Source organism: Lissotriton helveticus, chromosome 7 (assembly GCF_964261635.1).
Source record: "Lissotriton helveticus chromosome 7, aLisHel1.1, whole genome shotgun sequence".
In the NCBI taxonomy this organism is placed as follows: domain Eukaryota; kingdom Metazoa; phylum Chordata; class Amphibia; order Caudata; family Salamandridae; genus Lissotriton; species Lissotriton helveticus.
The window spans coordinates 1,056,140,714-1,056,166,812 of record NC_136068.1 but is presented as its reverse complement, the minus strand read 5'-3'; the positions used below and the strand labels follow the sequence as shown (position 1 = coordinate 1,056,166,812).

At 46.0% G+C, this 26,099-nt stretch overlaps 1 protein-coding gene across 4 annotated transcripts in view; it reads left to right on the top strand.

Moving 5' to 3' along the window:
* The window catches only part of DNAH17 (dynein axonemal heavy chain 17), a 12,633,448-nt gene that overhangs the window by 4,720,620 nt on the left and 7,886,729 nt on the right, over window positions 1–26,099 (top strand). For all 4 annotated transcript variants that reach the window (XM_078653923.1, XM_078653924.1, XM_078653922.1 and 1 more), the window contains 2 exons: window positions 10,373–10,498; window positions 18,204–18,311. In XM_078653923.1, coding sequence (XP_078510049.1) covers window positions 10,373–10,498; window positions 18,204–18,311 — 234 coding nt within the window. The remainder of the gene's footprint in view (window positions 1–10,372; window positions 10,499–18,203; window positions 18,312–26,099) is intronic.

Here is a 26,099-nt window from a genome sequence, read left to right as displayed (position 1 = left end):
ATGAACGGGGGTGGATGAAACCAATACACCGCGAAGATTGCTTGTGCGCTATAATAATACTGTTTGAATTTAGGGACATCAAACCCTCCAAAATGATACGGTAACATTAGTGTGGCCAGCGTCAAACGTGCTTGCTTACCCCCCATATGAGTCGCACCAACTGCGTTTTGTGCGTATTGAAAAAGAATCTGCCCGGGTGGTAAGGGATATTTATGAATAAAACCCTTTCAAACATAGAAGGTTCTGAGGCCAGCACCCATGTGAGCACCAAAGTACTCGTGTTACCTAACCCAGGGAAGCCGGGTGCATAGGTGTCAAATGGTGTCGGGAATCTTTGTTGTTTTCAATGGCGTGATGCTGAAACGTGCTGCTGCCATGAAGAGGAAAAGTGTCCGGTTGGATCCAAGCTTGGATTGGAGATTAGAAGAACCTGAAAGAAGAGGAGACAGAGTCTGGGTCACTTACCAGTGACCAAGGGCTTCGTAGACGAATGCCCACCGATGTCAGGTGCTTTAGGTGAGAAGAGGTGATGTTTGACTCTGCAGCCACAGGGACCAGGAGACATTGAGGAAGACCAAAGTCCGCAGGCAAGCTGTCCCACAAAGGATGTAGAGTGCTGGGGGGGGTCAGTGTGCGGATTGAACACCAACAAGCCTTGGCAACTGCAACCCACGTGGTCAGATAAAAGATGCTTCGGTGAGGAAAAGCAAGGTTCTGGTGACTCCCCAAGCAATGGAGAGTCAGGGCACGTCTGGAGCAACCAGTAAAGCCCACTGAAAGTTAAAGTTGCCTTCACAGGGACCCACAGGCAAACGGACCAGGGATACGGAAGGGACCTCAAGAGGAATCACTAAATACTAGCTTACGGAACACTCGTGGATTGTAGGCCAGTAATCTTCAGTGGAATCACTGCTTGGGATCTGGACTACAAGTAGCATAAAGCACAGCTTCAGCGGTCACTAGAAAGCAGATGCTTCTGCAAATGGTCATGATGCCCAGGGGTTCGGGTTGACAGTCCCCACGAGGGATATGGGTCTCAGGTTTGTTGAGCACACTAGTCGCCCTTGGGTACACTTGGAAACCCACATCCTGTGTTGCAAAAGTCTTCGGAGTCCTCAGGAGCTTCGGAGTTGTAAACTGGACAGATGCGTCTTTGGTGCCTGCTTAGCAGGGGAGTAATTCCTTTACTCCAAGGGAGATTCTTCAGTCATCTAATGCAGTGTAGATTGTCGAAGTTCTTGGTTTCTGTAACAGAGTTTTGTTCAGGTAAATCCAAAGTCCTGTAGCCAGGGGTTCCTATTTTATACCCAAGGAAGGGATGGGACAATCTCTGGGGTCCCAGGACAGAGGGGTGGCTACACCCATGTCCTTTTTCAAGTTTCAGGCCAGAGCAGGAGCAAATGGCTCCTGCAACCGGTTTGGGCTGGACTATTCACAGGGACACCAAATGTGACCCCAGTGCAGACATCAAAGCACTCTCAGAGTGCACCCACCCAGCCCCAATACACTAAATCCTGTCTGGGAGGTGGTTACACCTCCTTGTAACAGGAAACCTATTGTCCAGCGTCCCCTGCCGGAATTTCATCCAGCAGCAGGGGGGCAGACGCATGTCTGTGGTTGGCAGCATCCATCTTGTGATGCCAGGGTTCTATAAAGCTGGCACCGGGTGTACCGGTGTAGTCATATTTCTGCCCCTAGGAGGTAGGAATCATACCTCCCACACCAGTTACTGGTGTGGTGGTATGATTCCAAGGTGTTTGAAACCAAATACAACAGGTTTCTGTGCAGCCGTTATAAAGTTAGCATTTACCGCTTGGTTATAATGCACTTAAGAGTATATGGTAGGCTGCATCTTGGAACAACCCTGGAGAATAGATTCCGAAGGCTGCAGAGGGGCTCTGCTCATGCATGGGCACCCTCTCATATTAAACCCGGCACCCTGCCTTCAGGATTGATAAGGCCTGCCATAGGGGTGACTGATTGAGTTTATGTGTGTAGGATAAGGTAGATATAGTGAACCTATATCTAAGTAAGGGGTGCATGCACCACCTTACACAGGGTGCAGTAGCAGACCTGTGGTGTCAATTTAAGTGGCCTCCCAGTGGTGGCATAATACATTCTGCAGCCCCTGGGAAGCCTCTGGGGTACCTATGCCCTGGGTATATAGTATACCCTATACTAGGGACTCATAAGGGTACCCCAGAATCCAATATGGAGTGTACCTGAAGTACATGCAATCAATTTAGAGGAGAAAGCAGCTAGGCTGGGGTCCTGAATAGCAGGATCCCAGCCAGACTAAGTCGATAACAGTGAAACATCAGCAAAAAGTGGGGGTAACTATAGGAAGCAGATCCTACTCTCCTACAATGGACATCGTTTATTCTGATCTAGGAATGGAAGCCAGAGTCATTGGCTAACCTGCCCTTGGCAGCCAGGGCCTCCAAGCACTCCTAGTCTGACTCGCAAGACCACATCACTCCATTTGGTAGGAGAATCCGTCATCATCTCCCCCACTGCTGGTCCATAACATCGGACAAGTGGGTCTGGCAAATCCTTCAAGAGGGCTATTCTCTGCCTTTCTGAGAATGGCTTCTTGCTACCGTCCAATATCTCTTCTTGACTCCTCCTTTAAAGTGATGGACCGCATTCTGCTAGATAGGCTTGAAAACTGGGCAATCGAAGGTTATATATTATCGGACGTAAATATGGCTTCAGAAAAGGTATTGGAACGGTGGAACAATGCCTGAATTTAGATCTACTAATAGGGAAATATACCCTAGTAAAAGAAGGAGCGCTACATTTATGTTTTGTAGATTTAACTAGCGCCTTTGACCTAGTTAATCACCAAACAGGGGGCAAGGTGCACCCTTAGAAATAATTAATAAATTGTCCCAGATTTACAACTTTTTGACTTCTAGGGTACGTTATGGAAAAAAGGGGACAATGTACTTCACCCTTTAAAGTTACACGTGGCATAAGACAGGGTTGTGTACTAGCGCCCTTTTTATTCTCCCTCTATATAAACAGTGTAGACTCTTTTTTACAAACACTACCCGCAGACGCCCCAAAAGCTGGCATGCGCTCTATGCCTGTCCTTTTATATGCAGACAACGCTGCCCTAATTTCTAGGACAGCAAACGGACTGCAACTTTTAATTGATAACTTTGTGTCTTTTATGACTGATAAAAGTCTGCAGCTAAATTAAAAAAAAAACCTTTGTAATGACATGTGGGAAAAACAGACCAAAGATTAGACAACACCATGTCAGTGTAAATAGAGTTTCCACCTTCTCATACTTAGGAATGCTTTTTAGTACAACGGGTAGATGGAACCCGCACATTTAACTGACGGAAAGCATTTTTAGATTTGCCACCAAAATAGGAAATGAGCCCATACGAGAGATTTTAGCCTTCTACCAGAGCAAGTGTATCACTGGGGTTTGCTATAGGGACGCGATCTAGGGGAGAACATCTGTTGTTACCTTACAAATACAAAAGAACAAATTCTTTAAAAGATATTAGCGGCCCCCCAAGCTACGGCAAACTCTACAGTAGATAAGGAATTATTGGCGCTATATCTAACCGAACAAATTTAGCAGGCTTGCTCCTCTGGAAAGGGATATGGTCCAAAGATAAAACTAACTTTTCAAAAGAAATTATAATGGCCTGTTTGTCATTTGAATCCCACAGGAAAATCCCATGGTTGGAGCACATTTTCAAATTACTAACATAACTTAAAATCGATTTTGTTAAGAAGAACGCCGCGACCGTTCTACAGATTAGTAAAAGGGATTTGAGGGCCAGATATCTCAAACTTGCGGTAAATGATAGAGATAGAGATGCTAAATTAAAAGAAAGTGTTGTCTCCTAACACGGACGGGTGGCCATGGTTGGCTTACCCCTATATCTTGTTTTAGTGAGAAACTTCCAGTATAGATTCTACTTGACAAGGCTGAGGATGGACACATTACATTTTATAGTAACCTTCCCAATAATGGAGACATAAACTACCAAACTGTCCTTGTGATGGAAGATCTGTTCAATCAACTATGCACTTTATCTATTTTGTCAATTTTATATAGACATGTGTAAAGCATTTTTAAAGCCTCTGTTTTTTTCTAATAGACTTTTTAATTATAAACATGCTTTTAGTCTTATTTGTAACTTAGGAAATGCAAAAATCATTAATTCTGTTATTAAATATGTACAATGTGCAATTAGAAAAAGAAAACAACTTTTCTTTTTGGAAGCTTTATTATATGAGAATGTGAATGATAAAACGTAGCTGTGTAAATATAATCTTTTATCACTGAAAGTTCAACATATAAAGAGAATCCTAAGTGCCCAAATTTATACAAAATCCATCCTATAAAACTATTACTTGTATTTTAATGCATTAATGAAATACTGTATTTAATATTCGTATATTGTATGAATTGTGTTTTCTTAATAATTATATCGATGTTGTATGAATTTTGTGCTTTTATTGTGATCTTCTATGCACCGAATAAAGCTGAATTGAATTGAATTGGCTGCACTGGAATACTGCCATAAGAGATGTGCACCCGTGAAGTTTTTTACATTTCTTAGGAAAAGAGGATTCTATTGTGAAGCTAGGGGGCTGTGTACTGTAAAGGTGAAATGTTACTTTCACACATTATGATCATTAAGCAATGTACCCATGCTCTCCAACACACTTTACAGTGAAATAACGATCCTTCCCCAACAAGAATTTCCTTTTCAGAGCCACCCGTTTTTAGGTTTCGCCTCGTCGAAAGCTGCGCTCTGCGCAGCTTTTCGGCGCAGGCAAAAACCTAATGAGAATAATATATGGCTTGGGAATCCGCCCCTCTGTTCCATTGGCTAGCTCCATAAATGGAGGCTAGCCATTGGAACAGAGATCTGTCCGTCATGGCCGGACCAGATTCGTGGGCGTTCCCGCGATTTCTTCCCTCCGAAACGTCATGCGGCCGTGGGCGGGGTTTATTTTTTTTTGTCTTCCAGGTTTGTTTTGGCCATTCCGTGGCCGATCGCCGCCGGAGGAAGTCCAGGTGAGTGCTTGTTTTTCCTTGCCTTCCTGCTCCCCCGCCCGCTGTCCGTTCCCGCCCCCCCCCCCGGTCCATGTGCCCGCGCTTCTTGTTTTTATTACTTTGCAAATGGGGTGATGGTATTCGGATATGACTATTTCGTTAGTTCCCGGTAAAGTCTTGCGATAAAGCTTCCACTTTCACCATGAACACGGTTTCCTCTTTTGGTGTCTTTTTCACGAAATCGTTTGTATGGCAGAAAGTTCCAGTATTTTCAGCGATTGGTGCCAAGGCCATCGTTGCACAAATTATGTTGATATATACACAATGGGGGGTCTATTAGACGCAGGTTTTCTTTTTGCCCTTTCATTCTAGTTAAAGAGAAAGCAGATGTGGAAAGACTACATTTCCCAGGATGCTGTAGGCGGTGTCAGTCGGCTAGGCAGGGGGGAGAGGAGGTGAACCGTGTATGTGAGAGCGAGGCTGGCAATCCCAGAATCCCCGGCGGGAGGCGGTGGTAACCGGGCTGTGGCTGGAGACGGGAGGGGGTCTGGCTAATTGGTTCGGGTAAATTGGATAATTACTAGCGGAAAAAGCCCATATAAGGAAAAATGCCTCGTTTTGTTTTCGGAAAGTTCCGGAGCTGCGCTGAGCATGGATGCGCTGACTCCAAGGTAGTGAGTTACCAGGCGCGCATGCGCATGGGCGCGCAGGTATAGCGGTAGTGGTTTTCTAAACGCGCATGCGCAGACCCCGTTTTTGCAACCAGTGGGCTGTCGGCGTCGCATGCAATTACCCAATTATCCAATTTACCCGAACCAATTAGCCAGACCTTAGAGTACAAAAAGCAAACCTCTGCCTTCACGGTTCACTTCCAGCGGAGCAGCGTTGAGGGGAAGGCAGGCGAGCGTTCCATGCAGTCACCGTGAGTAAAGCCAGTTGAGACGGAGGGTGTATTCCACTCACCAGTAACCTGGCTTCTTCAATCTCTATTTTACCTCCCTGAATACCGCTATTTACTATCTTTTAGGTTGTTGACTGGGCAACGAGGAGTGATACCCCCAATACTACGCTTAGGCTCATGGGGCCATCCGCATTTTGAACTTAAGTAAGCTTGCACCATCGCTGAAAACCAACTTTTTTGTTCCCATTTATAACAGGGAGATTGCATGTATGTATGTGCGAATGTGTTTAGAAATGTGTGTTCCTCCATAAGTGTCTTTCTCTCACAAGGTACCAGATCCACAGCGGAGTTCTGCATACTTACCATTGTTATAAAAGAAATTCTATTTTTCTCATGTTTCCTGGACATCCGACTAGCATGGTTATTATGTTCCTGGACATCAGACTAGTTTATTTACTATGTCTTTCTTTTTCAGATATTTTAAACGCCAATTGGGCCCAACAAACATACCATCACTTAAAACATTGATAGGTACATTACACATTGTTTTTTTAAATACATTTTTTGAACACTTTCACATTCCATGTGAGTAAGGTGAGGATCATAGTGCATATCCTCGTCCTGAAGAAGGAGCCTTGCGCTCCGAAACATGTTGACACTGTTGTTGGTTGATATACCCTAATACGTATTTTTTCAACCAGTCTTTGCACTTTTTTACTAATACCAGCCAAGGACGGAATAAAAATATTTTCTCTTTATCCTTAGTGCCAGGTATTTTTTATTCACCTTCTCACCTCACCTCACTCACATCACTCAATACACACCCTCACATAGCTCACTGTCAAGTGCTCCTACGTAGTCGTTTTGTCGTAGCACGCCGCATCCCGTAGAGGGGTGCGAAGGCCCCGATGATGAAGCATGACACCAAGGGGCCTGTTGGTGTGTGAGGGGCATTTAAAAAACACGGTGTGCTCCCCATCCGTTTAGGGACCACTGAAAACCACCTTGTGGATTCTATTTTGTTTATTCATATACACAAGCAGACAGGCTTATGGAGGGAAGTAATAAACAGCTAGAACCGGAAACCGGAAACCGGCACCAGGGACCCATAGCAGCCACTAGCAGAGTTACTGACCATGTATATCAAGCAATGGCTAGTTCGAGGCTTGTCGTATGCTTTAATAGACCGGGTTAAATGTACATCTCGGGACATGGAGGGTCATTTTATACACCAAGCGAAATAGGAAGGGCTCGGGTGCATCCATAAACGGGGACATTGAAGGCGGATGAGGAGGTATGCTGCACACGTCTACAGATAGGCGTGGGTCAAAAAAAGGCAAAGCTCTCGCAACCACAATTTAGTATAATCAAAGACAGAATGTCTAAACAAGGTAGGTAACAGTTCAGTAATAAGCAACAGCAAATCCGTGTGTCTTTATGTCTTGTCCTTCAGGAAGGTTGTTTATTAAATCCACATTCAGCCGACACGTGTTTCGTCGTGTTAGAGTTGAGACAACACGACTCTTCAGGGCTAGTGGAGAGACCCACTGGTCAGTAGGTTGGATTTAATTGACGTTTCTGGTGGACAGTTCGGTATATGAGGATAATAAACCTAGGTAGTAATTTTCCGCTCTGGATTTAGAGCAATTAATTAGTCTTCAGTATTAGTAAGTTCCAACCAAGTATGGTGAATGCACGCAAGGGAATACTGGATACGTGTGCGTACCAGACCCTACCGGGAGGGGATCCAAAATAAAGGTTTCCAGAAATCAGTTACGGTTCGATCCCTCTGTGGATTGCGAACGAAGTTGCGGTATCCCTCCTCTGTGTGTTCCCAGTCGCCATGTTTCGAAAGACGGCTTTGCCTTTTTATGTTTGAGAGAGTCTTTGGGTTTTCTATTTGAACGGTTAAGGGCTTTTCCCGTTCGCTCTTTACGCACTGCACCCTTATTTGTTTTAAATGTACCTTTAACGTTGACTCTAGGTAGAGCGCCCTACTTCCTCTGAAACCAAAAAAAACCCTGTATGGTTAGTCATACAGATAGGCGTGGGTCGTTCCTCCGTGAGACAGGCATGAATCAGATCCAGATATAGGCATTTAACACCATGTACGCTCAGAGAATGACAGAAGCTGGAGCCACACACCTTGAAATAGTAAAGTGACAGTCACAGTCCTTTATAACATGAGAAGAGCAAGATGTGAAGCCTTGCATAGTAAAGTTTGGCAAGGTGTGGGTTTGTGTACCCCAAATAACGGGTAAGGGGTAAAGTCGCATAGAGTGTGTCAAAGCCAGACTTTGGGAAGATGGTTTATTTTGAGATTGGCAATAATTGTGTACTGTGAGAGAGACTGATTTGGAGCGGGGGTAGGGAGGGGCGTGTCATGCAGCTCAGAGATTTGGGTCTGGAAGGCCCAGAGACGGGTGATAATGTACTTCCACAGATGAGCGGAGTTATGCAATCCTAGAGATAGACAGAACTGTCTCTATACCCAGTGACGCTTGAGGTCCAGTTTGTGCATGATACAAAAATCGTCAGGTTAGGAGTGTCATTATTTGACCGATTGATTATTTGTTGAGCGCTCCTAGATTAAGGTACACGGTATCCTGTCTCAAAATACCGTAACGCAGACTGTCAGAGTGCTGGGGAATATTTTATGGCCTGTGAACGTGGCAAGCCAAAATGATGGAAGGCTTTGCTTTGTACAAGGTTGCACAGGTGTCACCGGACACTGATGCTTGCAAATGTGCATTGCATTCTCTCTGTCATGCTATAGAGAATTACAGGGTTCTGTGTGTGGGGCAATCAGATTCCTCTCTTTGCAGTTTGCCTTTAGAGCCTCTACCAATGTGCATCCACATCGCCTCTCACTTGCCTGATCTGCATTCACAAAGACTTTGGCCTACAGTCTGGTCCCAATAAACTCCTGTTCCTTGAGCTGGTTGAAACATTATCAGGATTGCTTCATAGTGCCGTAGCCCTGGCATGATCTGATCATGAGGTGCTTTGATTTGTGGCGCGTCCTAAAACAAATGCAGATGCCAGAGAGCTAAGGTTAGTTCTGGGTATCTCAGGGGGTATGCACTTGGCAGCGTAGCCAGTACTTTGATTCAGGTTTCCTCAGGTCCACAGACCTAGCTGTATTTTACAGTTGAGGCAATACGGAGTTCCAGGGAAAGAGTAAGCCTGACTGATCCTACCACACTAGAAACCAAATCTGGGTAGCGACTCTTGCTGGAAGCACTGCTGAACCTAGACCCTCTCAGTACCGCAGTCCTGTCCTAAGTGACTTTTTTCTCTGATCTGCTTTGTTTTTGCATTCATCCGCTTAACAGTACTCAAGTTCGTTTAAGCTGTGACTCCTGTCTTAGATCTAAATCAGGGTGTGTGAAGAGCTCCTCCTTTTCACTGCTGTAAAAGTTTACTGGAGAGTGTGGTAAAATCACTTCATTTTCTTATACTACTGACTGTTGCTTGGCGATGAGGGCTCTGTGTCTCAGAATTGGTAGTTGATTTTTTAACTTTTGCACACCCAAAGTAGGATAGTTATCAGTGTCTTTGCACCAGTAACTGGTGCTTCACCTGGACTTTGAGAAGTCCTCGCTTCTCAACTGGAAGAGATTATTGTCAGCGACTGGTCCTTCTTTGCCGGTAGCTTTCCACGTTTGGCACTGGAGAATATGTGCTGCTGTGACCAACCAGGAGAAGGTCAGTGGGGAGGAAAGACCAGCAGGGAAAGGAGGTGATAGCCAGGAAGAGCTGCACCGGGCCCTGCTGACTGCCTCTGGGTGTGTGTGTGTGTGGCTGGCTCTGGGTGTGTGTGTGTGGTAGTAATTGCTGTCTGCTGAGCTCGTCCGTAGGGTACAATAGGTCTCACATTTGCGAGAGATTAAGCTAATGGCAATGTAAATGACAATGCCATTTATTTATCTGTTTTCAAAACCAACACATAAATACAAATTTTGTCATTTACAATGCCAATAGCTCAAACTTTTCCAAAGGCGAAACCATTGCATTGTAAATGCTTGTTTAAATTGGTTGCGATGAGTAATCAGTCAAAAATTGAATTGAAGTTTTGCAGTTCATTCGGGGATTCTTCTGTCTCGGCAAAATGCAAAATTCATAAACGCCCAGCACCTTGCTCTACAAACTTTGGAGATGTGTGTGTGCCTGTGTAAGCATAGAAGTATGACAGTCTTTGGGCACACCCTCTTGCCTGACGGACAACTTTACTTGAACATATCATTGTGTTTTCATGTGTTAAAAGCCAAACATGCCTGAACACTTTTTGTAATGGAAATTAAATGTAAACCTGAACGAGAACAGATGTTGTCCAGTTGTTAACTGTAGTTGTGCCAATTTGGAACAGTTCATTTTATCCCGGGGAATATAATCTGTGCTTTCGTATCATCTTTTTTTTTTACTGATGTCTCTAATAACAGGTTGAAAGCTGGTTAAATCGATTGCTCGAGAGAATGTGTTCTACATTACGTCATAATATATCAGAAGCGGTTATAACATATGAAGAGAAGCCAAGAGAGCAGTGGATATTTGATTATCCTGCCCAGGTATGAAACTGAGTATTTTAGGCTCTGCCGCAGTTTATAGAGAAACAACTTGTTTTTTATCTCCACATTTGTATTAACCGAGGAAAAAAAACCTGAACAAAAAAATCATGAACATGTATTAACTTAACAAGCACTGGCAAAGCCTATAGGTCTCGCCTATGCAAGATATATTGGCTTTGCCAATATGTTTTAGCCATGTTGTACACTAGCGTGGCTGCTGTGCAATATGGCAAGAAGTTAGGGGTTAAAGGAGAGTGGCGTGGAGTGTCTTAAAATGCAGTAGAGTGGAGTGTTCTGGAGTGACTCAAAGAGTCATGGACTGGAGTAGAGTTGAGTGTCATGGAGTGGTGTGGAGTGGTGTGGAGGTAGTACAGTTTCGTAGAGCGGAGTGGTGTGGAGTGTCATTGAGTGAGCAGAATGTCAGAGAGTGGAAGGGCTTAGAGTGGAGTAGAGCTGAGTGAAGTGTCATGGAATGAGGTAGAGTCCCTTAGAGTGTTGTGGAGGGAGTAGAGTTGTGTGACGTGGAGTGGAATGAATGGGAGTGTCATGGAGTGGCATAGAGTGGAGTGGTGTAGAGTGTTGTGGAGTGTCGTGGAGGGAGTGGAATGTCGGGGAGTGGAAAGACGTAGAGTGGAGTAGAGTGTCGTGGAGTGGTGTAGAATAGAGTTGAGTAGCATAGAGGGTGTTGCGAAGAGTGGTGTAGAGTGTTGTAGACTAGAATGGAGTAGATTGATGTAGAACGGGGTGGCATAGAGTGGAGTAGATTGATGTAGAATGAAGTGGCATAGAGTGGTGTAGTGTAGGAGAGTTGAATGGCATAGCGTGGAGTGGAATGTTGTAGAGTTGAGTGCCCTAGAGTGGAGTAGTAATGTGGAGAAGAGTGAAGTGGTGTGTCATAGAATGGAGTGGAGAAAAAGTGTCATGAAGTGGCATAGAGGAAGTTGTGTGGAGCATCATAGAGTGGAGTAGTGTTTGGTGAGTGACAGAGTGGAGTAGAGTGTTGTTGAGTGGAGTGGCATAGAATGGAGCAGAGTTTAATGGAGTAGAGCGCCATAGAGTGTAGTGCCGTTGTGTGGAGTGCCACAGAGTGGTCTAGAGTGAAGCGGTGTAAAGTACAGTGGTGCAGAGAAGTTTGGTGTAGAGTTCAGTAGCATAGAGTGCATTGTTTTTAAGAGGAGTGGTATAGACTGCTGTGGCATAGAGTGCAGTGACATGAAGTGGAGTGGTGCAGAGTAATTTTCAGTGACGTAGAGTTCAATGCTTTAGAGTGGAGCAGAGTGGGGTAGAGAGCAGTGTTATAGAGTGCAGTGGCATGAAATTCACTGGCGCAGAATAGATTAGAGTGGCATTGAGGTGAGGGACGTAGAGTGTAGTGGGCTAGAGGGCATTGGTGTAGACTGCACTAGCATAGAGTGCAGAGGTGCAGAGTGCATGGAGTACTGGGGTGCAGAGTAAAGTAGTGCAGAGTGGAGTGGAGCTGGGCAGAGTGGTGTAGAGTGCAGTGACAGAGCCCAATGGTGTAGTGTGGCATAGCATGCAGTGACAGTGCGCAGTGGCATAGAGTGCAGTGGCCTAGGGTGTTGCAGAGTAGAGTATAGTGGCGTAGAATGCAATAGAGCAGAGTAGTTAGGGTAGAGTGCAGTGGCACAGAGTACATTGGGTTTGAGTAAAGTGGTGTAGAGTGCATTGGGGTAGAGTGCAGTGACATAGAAGAGAGTGGTGCGGAGTAGAGTGGAGGGGGTGAACGAGTGGCACAGCGTTGGGTGTAGTGGCATAGAGTGCAGTGACATTGAGTAGATTTTTTCAGAGTAGAATGAAGTGGGATAGAGTAGAGTGATGCAGGGTAGAGTGCAGTGATATAGAGTAGTGGTGCAGAGTGCAGTGGTATTGAGTGCAGTGGGACAGACTACAGTGGTATAGAGTGGAGTGGATTAGAGTGGCGTTGTGCATTGCAGAGTGGAGAAGACTCAAGTGGTGTAGAGTGCACTGGCATACCGTAGAGTGGTGTATAGTAGAGAGGTGTACAGTGTAGTGTCACAGAGTGCTGTGGTGCACAGTAGATTAGAACGGCTTTGAGTGGATTGGCATAGAATGTAGCACCGTAGAGTGTAGTGGTGTAGAGTATAGTGGAGTGCAGTGGTGCAGAATAGATTTAGGTGGCGTAGAGTGGAGTTTAGTGGTGTAGAAGGCATTGGTGTAGAGTGCAGTAGATTGGCGTAGAGTGCAGTTGCATAGAGTGCACTGGTACAGAGGCCAGGGATGTGGAGTGCAGCAGTACAGAAGTACAAAGTGCACGGGTACAGAGTGGAGTCATACATAGTAGTGGGGAGTGGTCTGAGGTAGGGTAAAGTGCACTGGCATAGATTAGAGTGGCGTAGAGTAGAGAGGCATATAATTTAGTGTCATAGAGTGCAGTAGTGCACAGCAGGTTAGAGTAGAGTGCATTGGCATAAAGTGCAGTAGAGTGGCATAGATTAGAGTGGTGCAGACTAGAACGAGGTGGCTTTGAGTGCAGTGGTGCTAAGTAGAGTGGTCATAGTAGTGTGGCGTAACGTTCAGTGGCAGAGAGTGCAGTGTTGCAGAATAGAGTGTCGCAGAGTGCAGTAGTGTAGAGTGTATTGGTGTAGAGTGCAGTGGTATGGAGTGCAGCAGAGTAGAGTATAGTACCATACAGTGCAGTGGCAATTGTGTTGAGTAAAGTGGTGTGAAGTGCATTGGCGTAGAGTGCATTGGCATAAAGTGCAGTGACGTGGATTGCAGTGGCATAGAGTGCAATGGTGTCGAATAGAGTGGCAAAGAGTGGAGTGGCACAGGGTAGATTGCAGTGGCGTAGAATGGAGTGGCCTGAAGTGGAATGGCATAGAGTTGTGTAGAGTGCAGTGGCATAGAGTAGAGTGTCATAGAGTCTATTGTCATAGAGTGCAGTGGTGCAGAGTAGATTAGAGTGTAGTGACGTATGGTGCATTGGTATAGAGTGCAGTAGGTGTGGCGTTGAGTAGAGTGGTGCAGAGTGGAGTGGCAGATAGTGCAATGTTGTAAAGTAGAGTGGCGTAGAGTGCAGTGGCATAGAGTGGAGTGATGCAGAGAAGAGTAGAGTGTAGTGGCATGGAGTGCATTGGTGTAGAGTGGGGCAAAATAGAGTGCAGCGTCAGAGAGTGCCATGGCAGAGAGTGCAGTGTTCCAGAGAAGACTGTTGTAGAGTGCAGTGGTGTATAATAGAGTGGTGTAGAGTTCATTGGCAGTGGTGTAGAGTAGATGGTGCATAGCAGAGTGACATAGAGTGCAGTGGCGTAAAGTTCAATTGGCTTAGAGTGCAGTTGTGTAGTATTGCAGAGTAGTTTATAATGACGTTGAGTAGAGTGCCGTGGTGCAGAGTTGACATTGAGTAGAGTACCGTGGTGCCGAGTGCAGTGGTGTAGAGTAGCTTGTTTTAGAGTAGAGTGGACTGGTGCATGGTAGAGTAGAGTGGCGTGGAGTAGAGTGCAGTGGTGCAGAGTATATTAGAGCGTAAAGTGGATTGGCATAGAGTGTATTGGATTAGAGTGGAGTGGGTCAGAGTAGAGTGCATTTGCACAGACTGCAGTGGCATAGAGTGCAGTGGTGTGGAGTGGTGCGGAGCAGCAAATATTGCACTGATGCATAGTAGAGTTCTGCAGAGTAGAGTGCATTGGCATAGAGTAGAGTGGTGCAGAGTGGAGAGGCTTAGAGTGGTGCTGAGTAAGTCGCAGTGTGGAGTGGCATGAAGTGGTATAATTTGGTGTGGTGCAGAGTTGAGTGCAATGGCATGGAGCGGGGCATAGAAGAGTGAAGTAGGGTAAAGTGGAGTATGCATGGTATGGTAGCATACTGCCCTTACAGACAACACATTTTCAATTGAAATACCACTTAGTTACATCTGTACAGACTGTTTTATTGATGAAAGTCCACAGCACAAAACAATAATGTGTGGAAATGTCATCACCTAGTGTATTGATTTGTTTTATCGTATTTAAATATATTTCGACCACACTTCAGAATTACCAAGAAATTTGCTTCATTTGTGATGTCCTAATTCTGATATTCTGAAATATCTGCACAGTTAATTTACAGACATTTACATTTCGTTGTGTGCTAGAAAAAAATAACATCCTAAAGTCTATCCACTAGCACAATCAATCAATCAATCAATCAATCAAAGCATTTGTATAGCGCGCTACTCACCCGGAGGGTCTCAAGGCGCTTGGGGTAGGGGGGTCCGCTACTGCTCGAACAGCCAGGTCTTGAGTTGCTTCCTGAAGGCGAGGTGGTCTTGGGTCAGGTGGAGGTGGATGGGGAGGGAGTTCCACGTCTTGGCGGCCAGGTAGGAGAAGGATCTTCCTCCCGTTGTTGCTCTTCGGATGCGGGGGACGGCGGCGAGGGCGTGGCTAGTCGATCGGAGCTGGCGGGTGGGAGTGTAGAAGGTCAGGCGGTCGTTGAGGTATCTTGGGCCTTGGTTGTGGAGAGCTTTGTGTGTGTGGGTGAGGAGTCGGAACGTGATTCTCTTGCTGACGGGGAGCCAGTGCAGGTTTCTCAGGTGTACGGAGATGTGGCTGTGTCGGGGGATGTCCAGGATGAGGCGTGCTGAGGCGTTCTGAATGCGCTGGAGTCTTTTCTGGAGTTTTGCAGTGGTTCCGGCGTACAGGGAGTTGCCGTAGTCCAATCGGCTGGTGCCGAGGGCCTGGGTGACCGTCTTCCTGGTTTCGGTGGGGATCCACCGGAAGATCTTACGTAGCATACGTAGGATGTTGAGGCACGATGAGGAGACGGCGTTGACTTGTCTGGTCATGGAGAGGGAGGAGTCCAGGATGAAGCCCTGGTTGTGTGCGTGGTCTGTGGGTTTGGGTGCGCTGCCCAGGGCAGGGGGCCACCAGGAGTCGTCCCAGGCGGAGGGCGAGGACCCCAGGATGAGGACTTCCGTCTTATCTGAGTTCAGTTTCAGGCGGCTGTTCATCATCCACTCGGCTACGTCTTTCATCCCTTCGTGTAGGTTGGTTCTGGCGGTGGCGGGGTCGTTGGTGAGGGAGAGGATCAGCTGGGTGTCGTCGGCGTAGGAGATGATGTTGAGGTTGTGTTGGCGTGCGATGGCCGCAAGGGGGCTCATGTAGATGTTGAACAGCGTGGGGCTGAGTGATGATCCTTGTGGTACGCCGCAGATGACTTCCGTGGCCTCGGATCTGAACAGGGGGAGGCGGACTCTCTGTGTTCTTCCGGCGAGGAAGGAGATGATCCACTCCAGTGCCTTCTCCTGGATTCCAATGTTGTTGAGGCGCTGCACTAGGGTGCGGTGGCAGACCGTGTCGAACGCCGCAGAGAGGTCCAGGAGGATGAGGGCCGCTGTTTCCCCGTTGTCGAGCAGGGTTCGGATGTCGTCGGTGGCTGTGATGAGGGCGGTCTCGGTGCTGTGGTTGGCCCGGAAGCCGGACTGCGAGTGATCGAGGGATCCATTCGTCTCGAGGAAGGCGGCCAGCTGTCTGTTGACGGTCTTCTCGATGACTTTGGCATGAAACGGAAGGTGTGAGATGGGGCGGTAGTTTTTGAGGTCGATGGGGTCTGCTGATGGTTTCTTCAGTAGGGCGCTGAGTTCGGCGTGCTTCCAGCTCTCTGGGAAGGTGGCGGTGTCGAAGGAGGCGTTGATGATGTCCCGTAGATGGGGTGCGATGACGGAGTCTGCCTTGTTGAAGACGTGGTGAGGGCAGGGGTCGGTTGGTGATCCGGAGTGGATGGAGTTCATTGTGCTGAAGGTGTCTTCGGTGTTGATCGGAGTCCAGGCGCGGAGGGTGGTGGTGGGGGGCGTTGGTGTGGTCGTAGGGTGCGTCGGCTGTGCACTGAAACTGTTGTGTATGTCTGCGATCTTGCTTTGGAAGAATGAGGCGAGTGAGTCGCAGAGGTCTTGCGAGGTAATGATGTCGTTGTTTCCGGCGCTAGGGTTGGAGAGCTCTTTGACGATTTTGAAGACTTCCTTGCTGTTGTGGGCGTTGTTGTCCAGTCGTTCCTTGAATGCGGTTTTCTTGGTGGCGTGGATCAGTTGGTGGTGTTTTCGAGTGGCGAGCTTGAGGGTGGTCATGTTGTCTGTAGTTGGGTCTCTGCGCCAGGCTTTCTCGAGGGCTCGGCAGTTCTTCTTGGAGCTCCTGAGTTCATCAGTGAACCAGGAGGCTTTCTTGGTGCCGGGTCTGGCAGGGGGAGTTTTCAGTGGAGCGAGGTCGTCTGCGCAGTTGCTGATCCACCTCGTGAGGTTGTTGGCGGCTTGGTTGGGGTTCGCTGAGCTGGCGGGAGGGTTCTGGCTCAGGGTTGTGGCGAGCTGGTCGGCTGTGATCTTGTTCCAGTTTCTGCGGGGGACCTGTTGCTGGTGGTGGTGGAGCATGGTCCTTCTGAAGCTGAAGTGGACGCAGCTGTGGTCTGTCCAGTGGAGTCCGGTGGCGTGGCTGAAGGAGATGTCCTTGCTGGAGGAAAAGACGGGGTCGAGCGTGTGGCCGGCGTAGTGGGTGGGGGTGGTCACCAGTTGCTTGAGTCCGAGATTGGCGAGGTTGTCCAGCAGGGTGGTGGTGTTGCGGTCGTTGTTCTCCAGGTGGAAATTGAGGTCCCCGAGGAGGATGTAGTCCGCGGAGGGGAGGGCGTGCGGGCTGATGAAGTCGGCGATGTCTTCGCTGAATTGTGTGCGTGGTCCCGGGGGTCTGTAGATGAGGGTGCCTCTGAGGGTGGTCTTGGGGTCGGTGTGGATCTGGAAGTGCAGGTGTTCAGCGGCTGTGAGGGTATCGTCGGAGTTGGTCGTGATACGGATGGTGTTCTTGTGGGCGATGGCGATGCCTCCTCCGGTCTGGTTGACGCGGTCCCTCCGGGTGATCTTGTATCCGTCCGGGATGGCGATGGCGATGTCGGGCGCTGAGGCGGCGTTCATCCAGGTTTCCGTGAGGAAAGCGATGTCTGGGGCTGTGGTGTCGAGGAGGTTCCAGAGTTCTACGGCGTGTCTGTGGATGGAGCGGGGTGTTGAGCAGGATGCACTTCAGGTGGTTGCTGCTAGTGCTCGTCTTGGTGGGTGCGGTGCGGGTCCGGATGCAGGAGAACTTGCAGGATTGGCAGGTGAAGGGTCTGTGGGTGCGTCCTGGGGTGGCTCGGTGGCAGCCCGGGATTTGGTCGGTGTTGAGGGCATTGAGGGTGGCGTAGTCGTAAGTCCGGCACACCCTCAGTAACCAACATGATTGTCACATAAATCCTCTCACTTTGAATTCAGAGAAAGGAAGGTAAACACCATGCTCCCTGGAAGAAAGAACCTGACATTTGACCTCTGTCTTTGATTGCACAAGAAATGTGACAAGATAAGAATAAGATTTAAAGATCTGTTTACAGAAATTCAGTACTGGTAGAAGAATACATGAAATAAGGGTTGGGGAAGAGAAGGGACAAATTTAAACTGGACAACTTAAAGCAAATGAAGCCAGCAAATTGTAAGCAAGCAAAAGTGGGTTGCAAAACCACAAGGACAATGGTAAGCAAAGGGTGGAATGCATTCCCAGGGAAGCGTTCTGAAATTCCTCATGATGTCGTTAGCGTAGGCTTCAACCTTAAAAGTGTTAATTCGCCAGACTTGTGATTTACACAACAACTGAGTGTATCCCAGACAAACTATCTATTTCAAGTAGTGCCCTTTTCATGCATTTCATAGTAAACCTGACATTTTAATTTGTAACAGGTTGCTTTAACCGGCACACAAATTTGGTGGAGCACAGAGGTTGGGATAGCATTTTCCAGACTGGAGGAAGGTTACGAAAATGCAATTAAAGATTACAACAAAAAGCAGGTGAAGTTATTTTCTTGTCTTTATCTTTATGGTAGTTTATATGTATGCATATCTGCATAACTGTATTAAGTGGTATGCCATTCTCTTTAGTCTTTGGCTGTAGAAACCGCTTTTCTTCTTAATTATTGAATAATATTTGATAGATTAATTCAGTAAAGAACACCTTCCTGGCTTTATTAGTTCTTGGTAACTTTCATATCGAATAGTCCAGCTCACTCTCCTCACACATCATAACCAAATATAAGGATTGCCCTTCAGGGAGACCCAGCACCCAAGCTTGCTCTTTAAAGCATGCAGTGGCAATTGTGTTTTTTTTCTTGTACTGTGGAAAGGTTTTTCCAACCTTTAAAGCAGAAGAGCTACAAGCTTCCGCAACACAAGTAATAGCTAAAGTGGGTGGAAACAGCTGTGCATGATTTCTCAGATACAAATAGCCGCGGTACCCCTGAGGCAGTTGCCCACACGCATCCCATTACTTACTCTATGCATTATGCGAGGCAAGGTCCACAACTATCACACCTATCAAGCACACTCCAGTCTTAAACATCGAAAAAGAAATACCAACAGCCCTGTCTCCTTACTACTAAAAGGATACAAGGGCATGGTACTTCTTGAATATAGCAAGCCTCTGCAACCACTCCCCAGGAATACAAAAAGGAAGGGAAGGAGGTAACGTAAGTAATGGGAAGATGAAGTAGGAATTGGAGTAATGAAGATTATTGGTAAGTCCTTTTCTTAACAATACACAAGTGTACCCAAGCTTATACAGAAAATAGACAAAAAGACAGAAATGCTTCACAACATTTAATAAACATAAAAAAACAAGTAAATTATTTGTAGGTCTGGGCGTAAAACTCTGCTATGCTTACTGAGGTTGTGGAATTCAGCAACTCGTAGAACGCAGATTGCTGATAAACTCCGCACTTCACCACGGAGCTGTGTTTTTTTTTTAGCATGCTCGAAGTGTGCTTTTGGACAGGTGGGAGCGACTTGCCAGGTGCTTCGATCACCCACGAGATTTTCACAGCCGTTCAGGGTTGCCACAAGATTTGCTAGCCTGCCGCATGTTCCCACGAGATTTTGTGGTCGCCAAACATGTCATTTGAGCACTCCAGTGTCTCCCAGCGGATGTTTTCTGCTGTATGCGATCCCAAACGTGAAGCTGCAATCTGGGGAAGATTCTCTCCTCGAGAAGCATCCAAATCTTCATGAAATGATGATTTGGAGTAAAAAAAACTCATCAAATGGACATTTGGTGTTTTGTGTGTGCAAGGAGTGCCTTTTTAAAAACTTTTTTTTCAACTAGAAGGAAGTGCCCCAGAGTCTCTATCTTCTAGGTCCTATCCAGCAGGCTCCTCCCAGTGCTAAGTCCATCTCCAAGCCACTTTTCATTTGGATTTGGAGCTGGAAGGATCACTCTTTGTGCTTGCTGCAATATACCATTGCATTTAAGGACTTTGTATTTAAGATTTCACAAGTAAGTACTTTTAGTCGATTTTTAACATCTATTTTGGTGGGTGGCCTGTAGTTTCAGTAGGGGCCTAGTTATTTCTGTGTAAGTAAGTTTTCTTCTTTTATAAAGGAAAAATATTACACAGTTCACTATATTTTCTCAATTTTTAATTTAAAAATAAATACATTGCATTCTTGATTTAATTATTCACAACTATGTGGCCTGGTCTGCCAATGGGCTTTCCAGCCAGTAGGCCCAGTAGGCCCAGTAGGCCCAGTGCTAGTCATGAGTGCATGACACAACTGTTTGTGTGGTGTCTGTTCAAATTGAAACCTTGTTTAGGCCATGGATGAATTTAGATTAAAGTACACAATGTGTTTTTGTGGTATTTCATGTTTTTTTCTGCAATCAGTGTTTGGTGGGGGTAATGCATTTGGAGGATGTTTGTTGTTTTAAATTTTTTTAGCCCTGTTAATTTTCATTTTTGGCATTGCTGAATAAATACTATGTTCCCTGTGTTGCCAATGCCTCCTTTGTCTGGCCGGTGTGTGTGTGTGTTTGCCATAGGCCACCATTTGGCTGTGTTCCCCATGTGGCCATGGACCATTTTGTATAGTCCGTCTTCCAGCAAGTAGGCCCAGTACTAGCCTTGGGTGCATGAAAAACAACAGTTCCTGTTGGGTCTGTTGAATTTGAAACATCATTTAGTCCATGGATGGATTTGAATGAAATATAAAAAGTGTTTTTTGTGGTGTTTCACGTTTCTTTTTCTGCAAATAGAGTAGGGTGGGTAATGCCTTTGAAGAATGTGCGTTGTTGTAAACATTTTTAGCTCTGTTAATTTTCATTTTTGGATTTGCTGAATTAATCAATGCTGTGTTCTATCCGTCAAACTATACCGCCTATGTGTGTTTGCTATCGTCCACCATTTACCTTTGTTCCACATGGCATGTGGACAGGGGCCATTTTGTAGAGTCAGTGTCCATAGGCCTGTATGTGGTCATTGTTTTCCAGGCATTCTTGTTGCCATTTGACTGGCGGGCAGTTTGCGTAGGCCGTCAGTGTGTGATTTTGCCATAGGCCTGCATGTGTTCTTTGTTTGTGGCCATGCCTTCTTGCTTGCTCATTGTTGTTGTTGTGTAACCAATGACCATGTGTCTGGCAGCCAATTTGTGTAGCCAGCCTGGGTGCTTTTGCCATTATCCTACATGTCTTCTCTTTGTTCTCAATGCCTTTTTGCTCAGTATTGTTGTTGATGACCACGTGGCAATGACAGGCAGACATTTTGTGCATCCAGCCAGTGTGGTTCTTTGATTTGCCATATGCTTGCATTAATGGTTGATCAATGAGAGAGCAGTGTAATGAATTATTAATATATCTTTGAGAATAACTTCACTTAATTATAAAAAAATGAATGCATTTTTTAAAATAATGTTTTTCAATTATTATTTTTTTTGCTTTTTATTTTTAATTTAAAAAAAAAGAAAAAAACATTTTCACAACATCTGGCACAACAGCATTAATTGTCTACGGATTACTCCATTGTCATTTGTCAGCTGCACCTCCCTGAGTACCACATCCCAAGTGACATGATGCACATAAAGCAAACAGTTACATCTGTTTTGTGTTGCTCTTTATTTTCCTTCCTGAGTGTACAGTCAATCAGAATGAAAGGTTATGTTTGTGTGTGTAGCTGCAGTGTGGAGGCCAATGGCGGGGACCCCAGGGGCACCAGGTGTACGTGTTGGAGTGTCTCGGCCATTCGGGACATGTCCTCTTTTCTGCAGCTGCAGGAATGTCAGCTGGTGACTGACCCGGAAGAGGTTGAGAGAGGTGGGATCACGGGGCGACTGGCGCTGGATGAGGAAGACTAGCAGGTGGAGCCAAAGCCGGAGAAAAGCAACGGAGACACCGATGGCTGTTGGGGGCAAAACAAGAAAGCTGAGCCAGAGCAGTCTCCCCAATTTCTAGATGCAGTGGAGAAGAAGAGCAGGGCTGGATGCCCAGAGACCCCAAGGTGAAGGCGAGGCGGGCAATGCCGCTGTGACTCCGTTTTAAGATCATGGCTTCAGGCACTCGTTATGTGAGTGGATGGTTTCTTGCTCGCACTTACCTAACAGGCTTATAGGGGCTGCATCTGAAGGCACTTTAAAGGTCCTTGAATTAGGGTCTTCTATTGGTTAATTTTCTTTGGTTTGTTTGTTTTGTGTATGCACGACGTACACTCTGGAAAGAGGGTTGTGGATGCAAGGTGCAGAATCTTCCCAACACGGTGTATCCCAAGAGGTTATCACCCCTGAATTAGACCATAGACAGACACATACTGGTGATCTGGCGATGGAACTAGTAAACCATATATACCCGGATGTTAATAGAATATGCCGTTGTTTCCCCAAGGGTAGTCTACCACCGTGGATAAGTGGGCAAAAGACGTGGAAGACAAACCTGAAAGTGACGCAACTCGAAGGATAGAAAAAGAGGAAGAAACAGAAAACCTAAAGGAAGACCATAGTACTTGGGACTTGAAGAGAAAAAAATTGAAAATAACATTGAAAAAACTCCCTTTTGATCAAGCAACGCGTGATCTCTTGTCCTGTAACTGGGTAGTTTTCCATTTCACGAATGTATACACTGCATTGTTAATTATTCATAATAGGAGTAACCAGTGACCACACTAAATTATATTGTTTGTACTACTAATTGAACTGCAACAATGGGTAAACAACCTTTACAACGCAACTTTTACATCGCAGAGCCTTTACAATGCAACCATTACAACGCAAACTATTACAACGCATTGCTCTGGGGGGCGCTATAGGATAGGGAATAGGTTAATTTACTATCCAATAACCTTCCCTAGTGTCCACGGGGACTGGAGTTGGAATAGTAAATTAAACTATTCACTATCCAGCACCCCAAAGCACTATGCGTTGTAATGGACTGCGTTGTAATACTTGCGTTGTAAAGGCATGTGATGTAAAAGCATGCATTGTAATGTCATACATCCGCAACAATGCCATGTCTCACTGATGTTCTTCTTGCTTCTTTTCTTTTAGGTGCACAAGAGACAACATCACTCACAGTACTGCCAGACAGAAGGCCTGGACATGACATCACGCGTGTCCCACACATCACAGAGACATATCTTCAACTTGTGTGAAGCTAAGAGCCACTACTAACTCACAGCTTTGAGATGGCCCCAAAGAAAGGTGCTACCAAGAAAGTGGCCAGTGAGAAGAAGAACAAACTTACCAACACTGGTATCATTTTTGGTAAAATAACTGTGCCTGCTGCACTGGCCTTTAGAGACCAACACTCCCACATCTGTGGACCCACCCCAACATAGGACCAAGCCCATGTCTGTCACAGAGGCAGCCAGTCTAATCATAGTAATGCGAACGAGCACGGATGACATTTACTTATCTGTTTCACAAAGTAGTACCCAATTGTTGCAGGAAACTCAGAAGTATACAACAATAACAGCTGCAACCACCAATAACAGTTACTCCCCAAGTAGAGCAGTTCAGGAAATTGAATATCATGCTGAGGAAGAATAGGAAGTTGCTCTTTCAGAAGATCCATTGTCTTCCAGATCTTCAGCTAGAAAAAGGAGGGTTAGTGCATCATCTTCTTCTCCAAACCCCCTTTCTCATGATCTAGACACCACTTGGATCCCACCTCAGTCCGAGAGTGGCACACACCAAGAGGGGCTAGAGTAAAGGAAGGTTCCTGAAAGCCTTTAGAATTATGGAGGCAGATGTAGACGAGGGGGATGGCGACGAGCCAGTGATCATGGATGTTAGTCTTGCACCAGTGGACACCAACGTCACCCCATCCCAACTTGTTGGGAGAGATGTAGCACCAAAGACACCACCACAGCTGCCAGCTGCCATATTTGTAAAGTCCTGGCAGCAACCTACATCCAGAACGACCTCAGTAGCAGTAGGTACTGCAGAGTAAAACATCCACCTACCTACAATTCATCAGCCATTGACAGTGGCACTAGCGTCAGAAGGTTGAGTTCCCCCATTTGGGAGTTCTTTACAGTTAGTGAGAAGGAGGTAAACATTGCCATATGCTTCCTTTGTGGAGCAATCATTAGTCAGGGTAAGCTTGGGACAAACTATGGCACCAGGAGCCAAACAACCCATTTGAGATAGCACCATACGATCCATAGGGAGGTGCACCTAAGCGGCCAAAAAACTGTAAGTGTTGTTGGTGAAAGGGGTGAAAGTCTGATTAGTGAATCCGATCACAGTGGAAGGTGAAGAAGAGTAAGATATTTTTATTTCGCAAAGCAGCCCTCTCCCCAGCACTGCAGAAGTACTGCCCAAATCAGAAACATCGCAATGGCACAATATTCAGGTTGAGACACCAAGGCAAGAGAGTACAGTGACTGCCCTGCTGAAAACGAACATTGAGCCGACTACTTTATGCTCTCATGAAGTCACCTGCATCCGTGGCACCAGAAAAGAAAGAAAATCCGGCTACTATTCCTAGCATGTTTAGGCCGGACGGGGCAGTATGAACACAACCACCCAATGGCACCTTTGTACAATGCGAGGCTGGCTAAAATGTTAACGCTGGACCTCCTCCCTTTTTCTTTTGTGGAAGGGGTGGGTCTTCTTGAATTTATGGCAACCATCTACCCAAAATAGATGGTTCCCAGCAGTCCTATTTCACCAGAATTGCTGATCCAGCACTACATCACTATGTGCTGGAATTACTTGGACAAGCTTTGCTGTGCACAGTTCCCACCTGACGACAGAAATGTGGGCTCACTGCAAAGCCACTGACTACATGTTAATCACCGCACATTGGATCTCATTTGTGGGGGCCAGAGAAAAGATTTTTGCAGGTGTTGACACTGCTGAGATTTGTAATGCTGCTCGGAAGCATGTGACAGTAGGCATATTCGCCATGGAGCAATCCCATGCAGATGCAAACATTTTGGAAGACTTTAACAACAATAAATAACGTATAAATTATCACTACGATAAAATAAGAATAACAAAAAATTATATCCTCTTAAATAACTGTTGTAAACAGTCTGTGATGTTTTAAAATGTTTTGTTCTATGTCCATTGGTGTATATATATTTATGTTTGTATATATGCTTGTTGAACCACCAGCCCAGAAGAAGTCCTTTTGATAAGGACGAAACACATCAGCTGTGTCTTGATCATCCTGATCATGTTTTAAAAAAACTTCATTGAAACAAAAGTAGAACTTTGGAAGAACATTTTTGGACGTGGATTTTATAAAAGTCTCTGTCTAAGCTCTTTTGTGGTGCACCTGTGCTGTTTTTTTAAAAGTGTTATATTGCTGTATTGGAATTACACTGTGACAGTAGGTGTTTGTCAGTGTGCACACACGTTTCTGGGTAGTTCCAGATCATATCTATATAAGTTAGGGATAGCCAAGTTAGGTGCTGAGGCCTATAGGGATTCACTGTCCAGCCTCTCTTGACCTTTCAGCCAATGCTCTAAAGGAGAGAGAAGCCATGTTGTTGTTATGGCTCCAGAAGAAACATCTAAATCTGATGTGGAAGAGAGCCCTGGGGCATACTCAGCAGAGAGGAAACTTAAAAATTAGGGCTCTGCCTCATCGAAGGCTGATTCTGAAAGATTAAAGGTGGAAAAATAATCATCTGCTGATAAAGAAGCTCTAAAACAAAAAGATTCTAGCTTGAAGAAATCTTCTCCTGCCTCTCTGCCTGTCACACCTCTAAAACAGGCTTCGTTGATTAAAAAAGCTCAGTTGATGGACACGTCGTCGAGAACTTCAGCCAAATCCCCATCGGTTTCGGTAGCGACGACTGCTTTGACGACAGCTGTGGTAACGGCCTCATAGACGAATACTGCGATGACAATTTCCTCGCTGATGGCATAGTCGTCGGCATCAACGATGATGAACATGACCACAGCATCAACTATTGCACCTATGAACTCAGTCACCGGAGCACCGTCAACGAAATCGTCTACTACTCCATCGACGACAGTGTTTATTGTCGGTTTCAACGACGATCATTTTCAGACGCCTTCCATCATCAATGGATTTAAAACAACACTATAGGAGCCTCCAGTTTATCCAGAATTCTCCAGGCTTGTCTTCTTTGTCAAAGATACCACCTCTGCCTCCTTCTCACCTTCTGGATTTGGGGGAATCTGGAGATGAAAGTATGATTGGCCCAGCTTACAGCCCTTCTCAGCAAAAAGTTAAATGCCAGGACACAGATGATGAATAGGAGGCACAGGAGCAAGACATGTCAGAGTACTTGGAAGGGGACTACTCCTACACAGGTTGTCCACGGCCCCACCGTTACGATTCTTTTC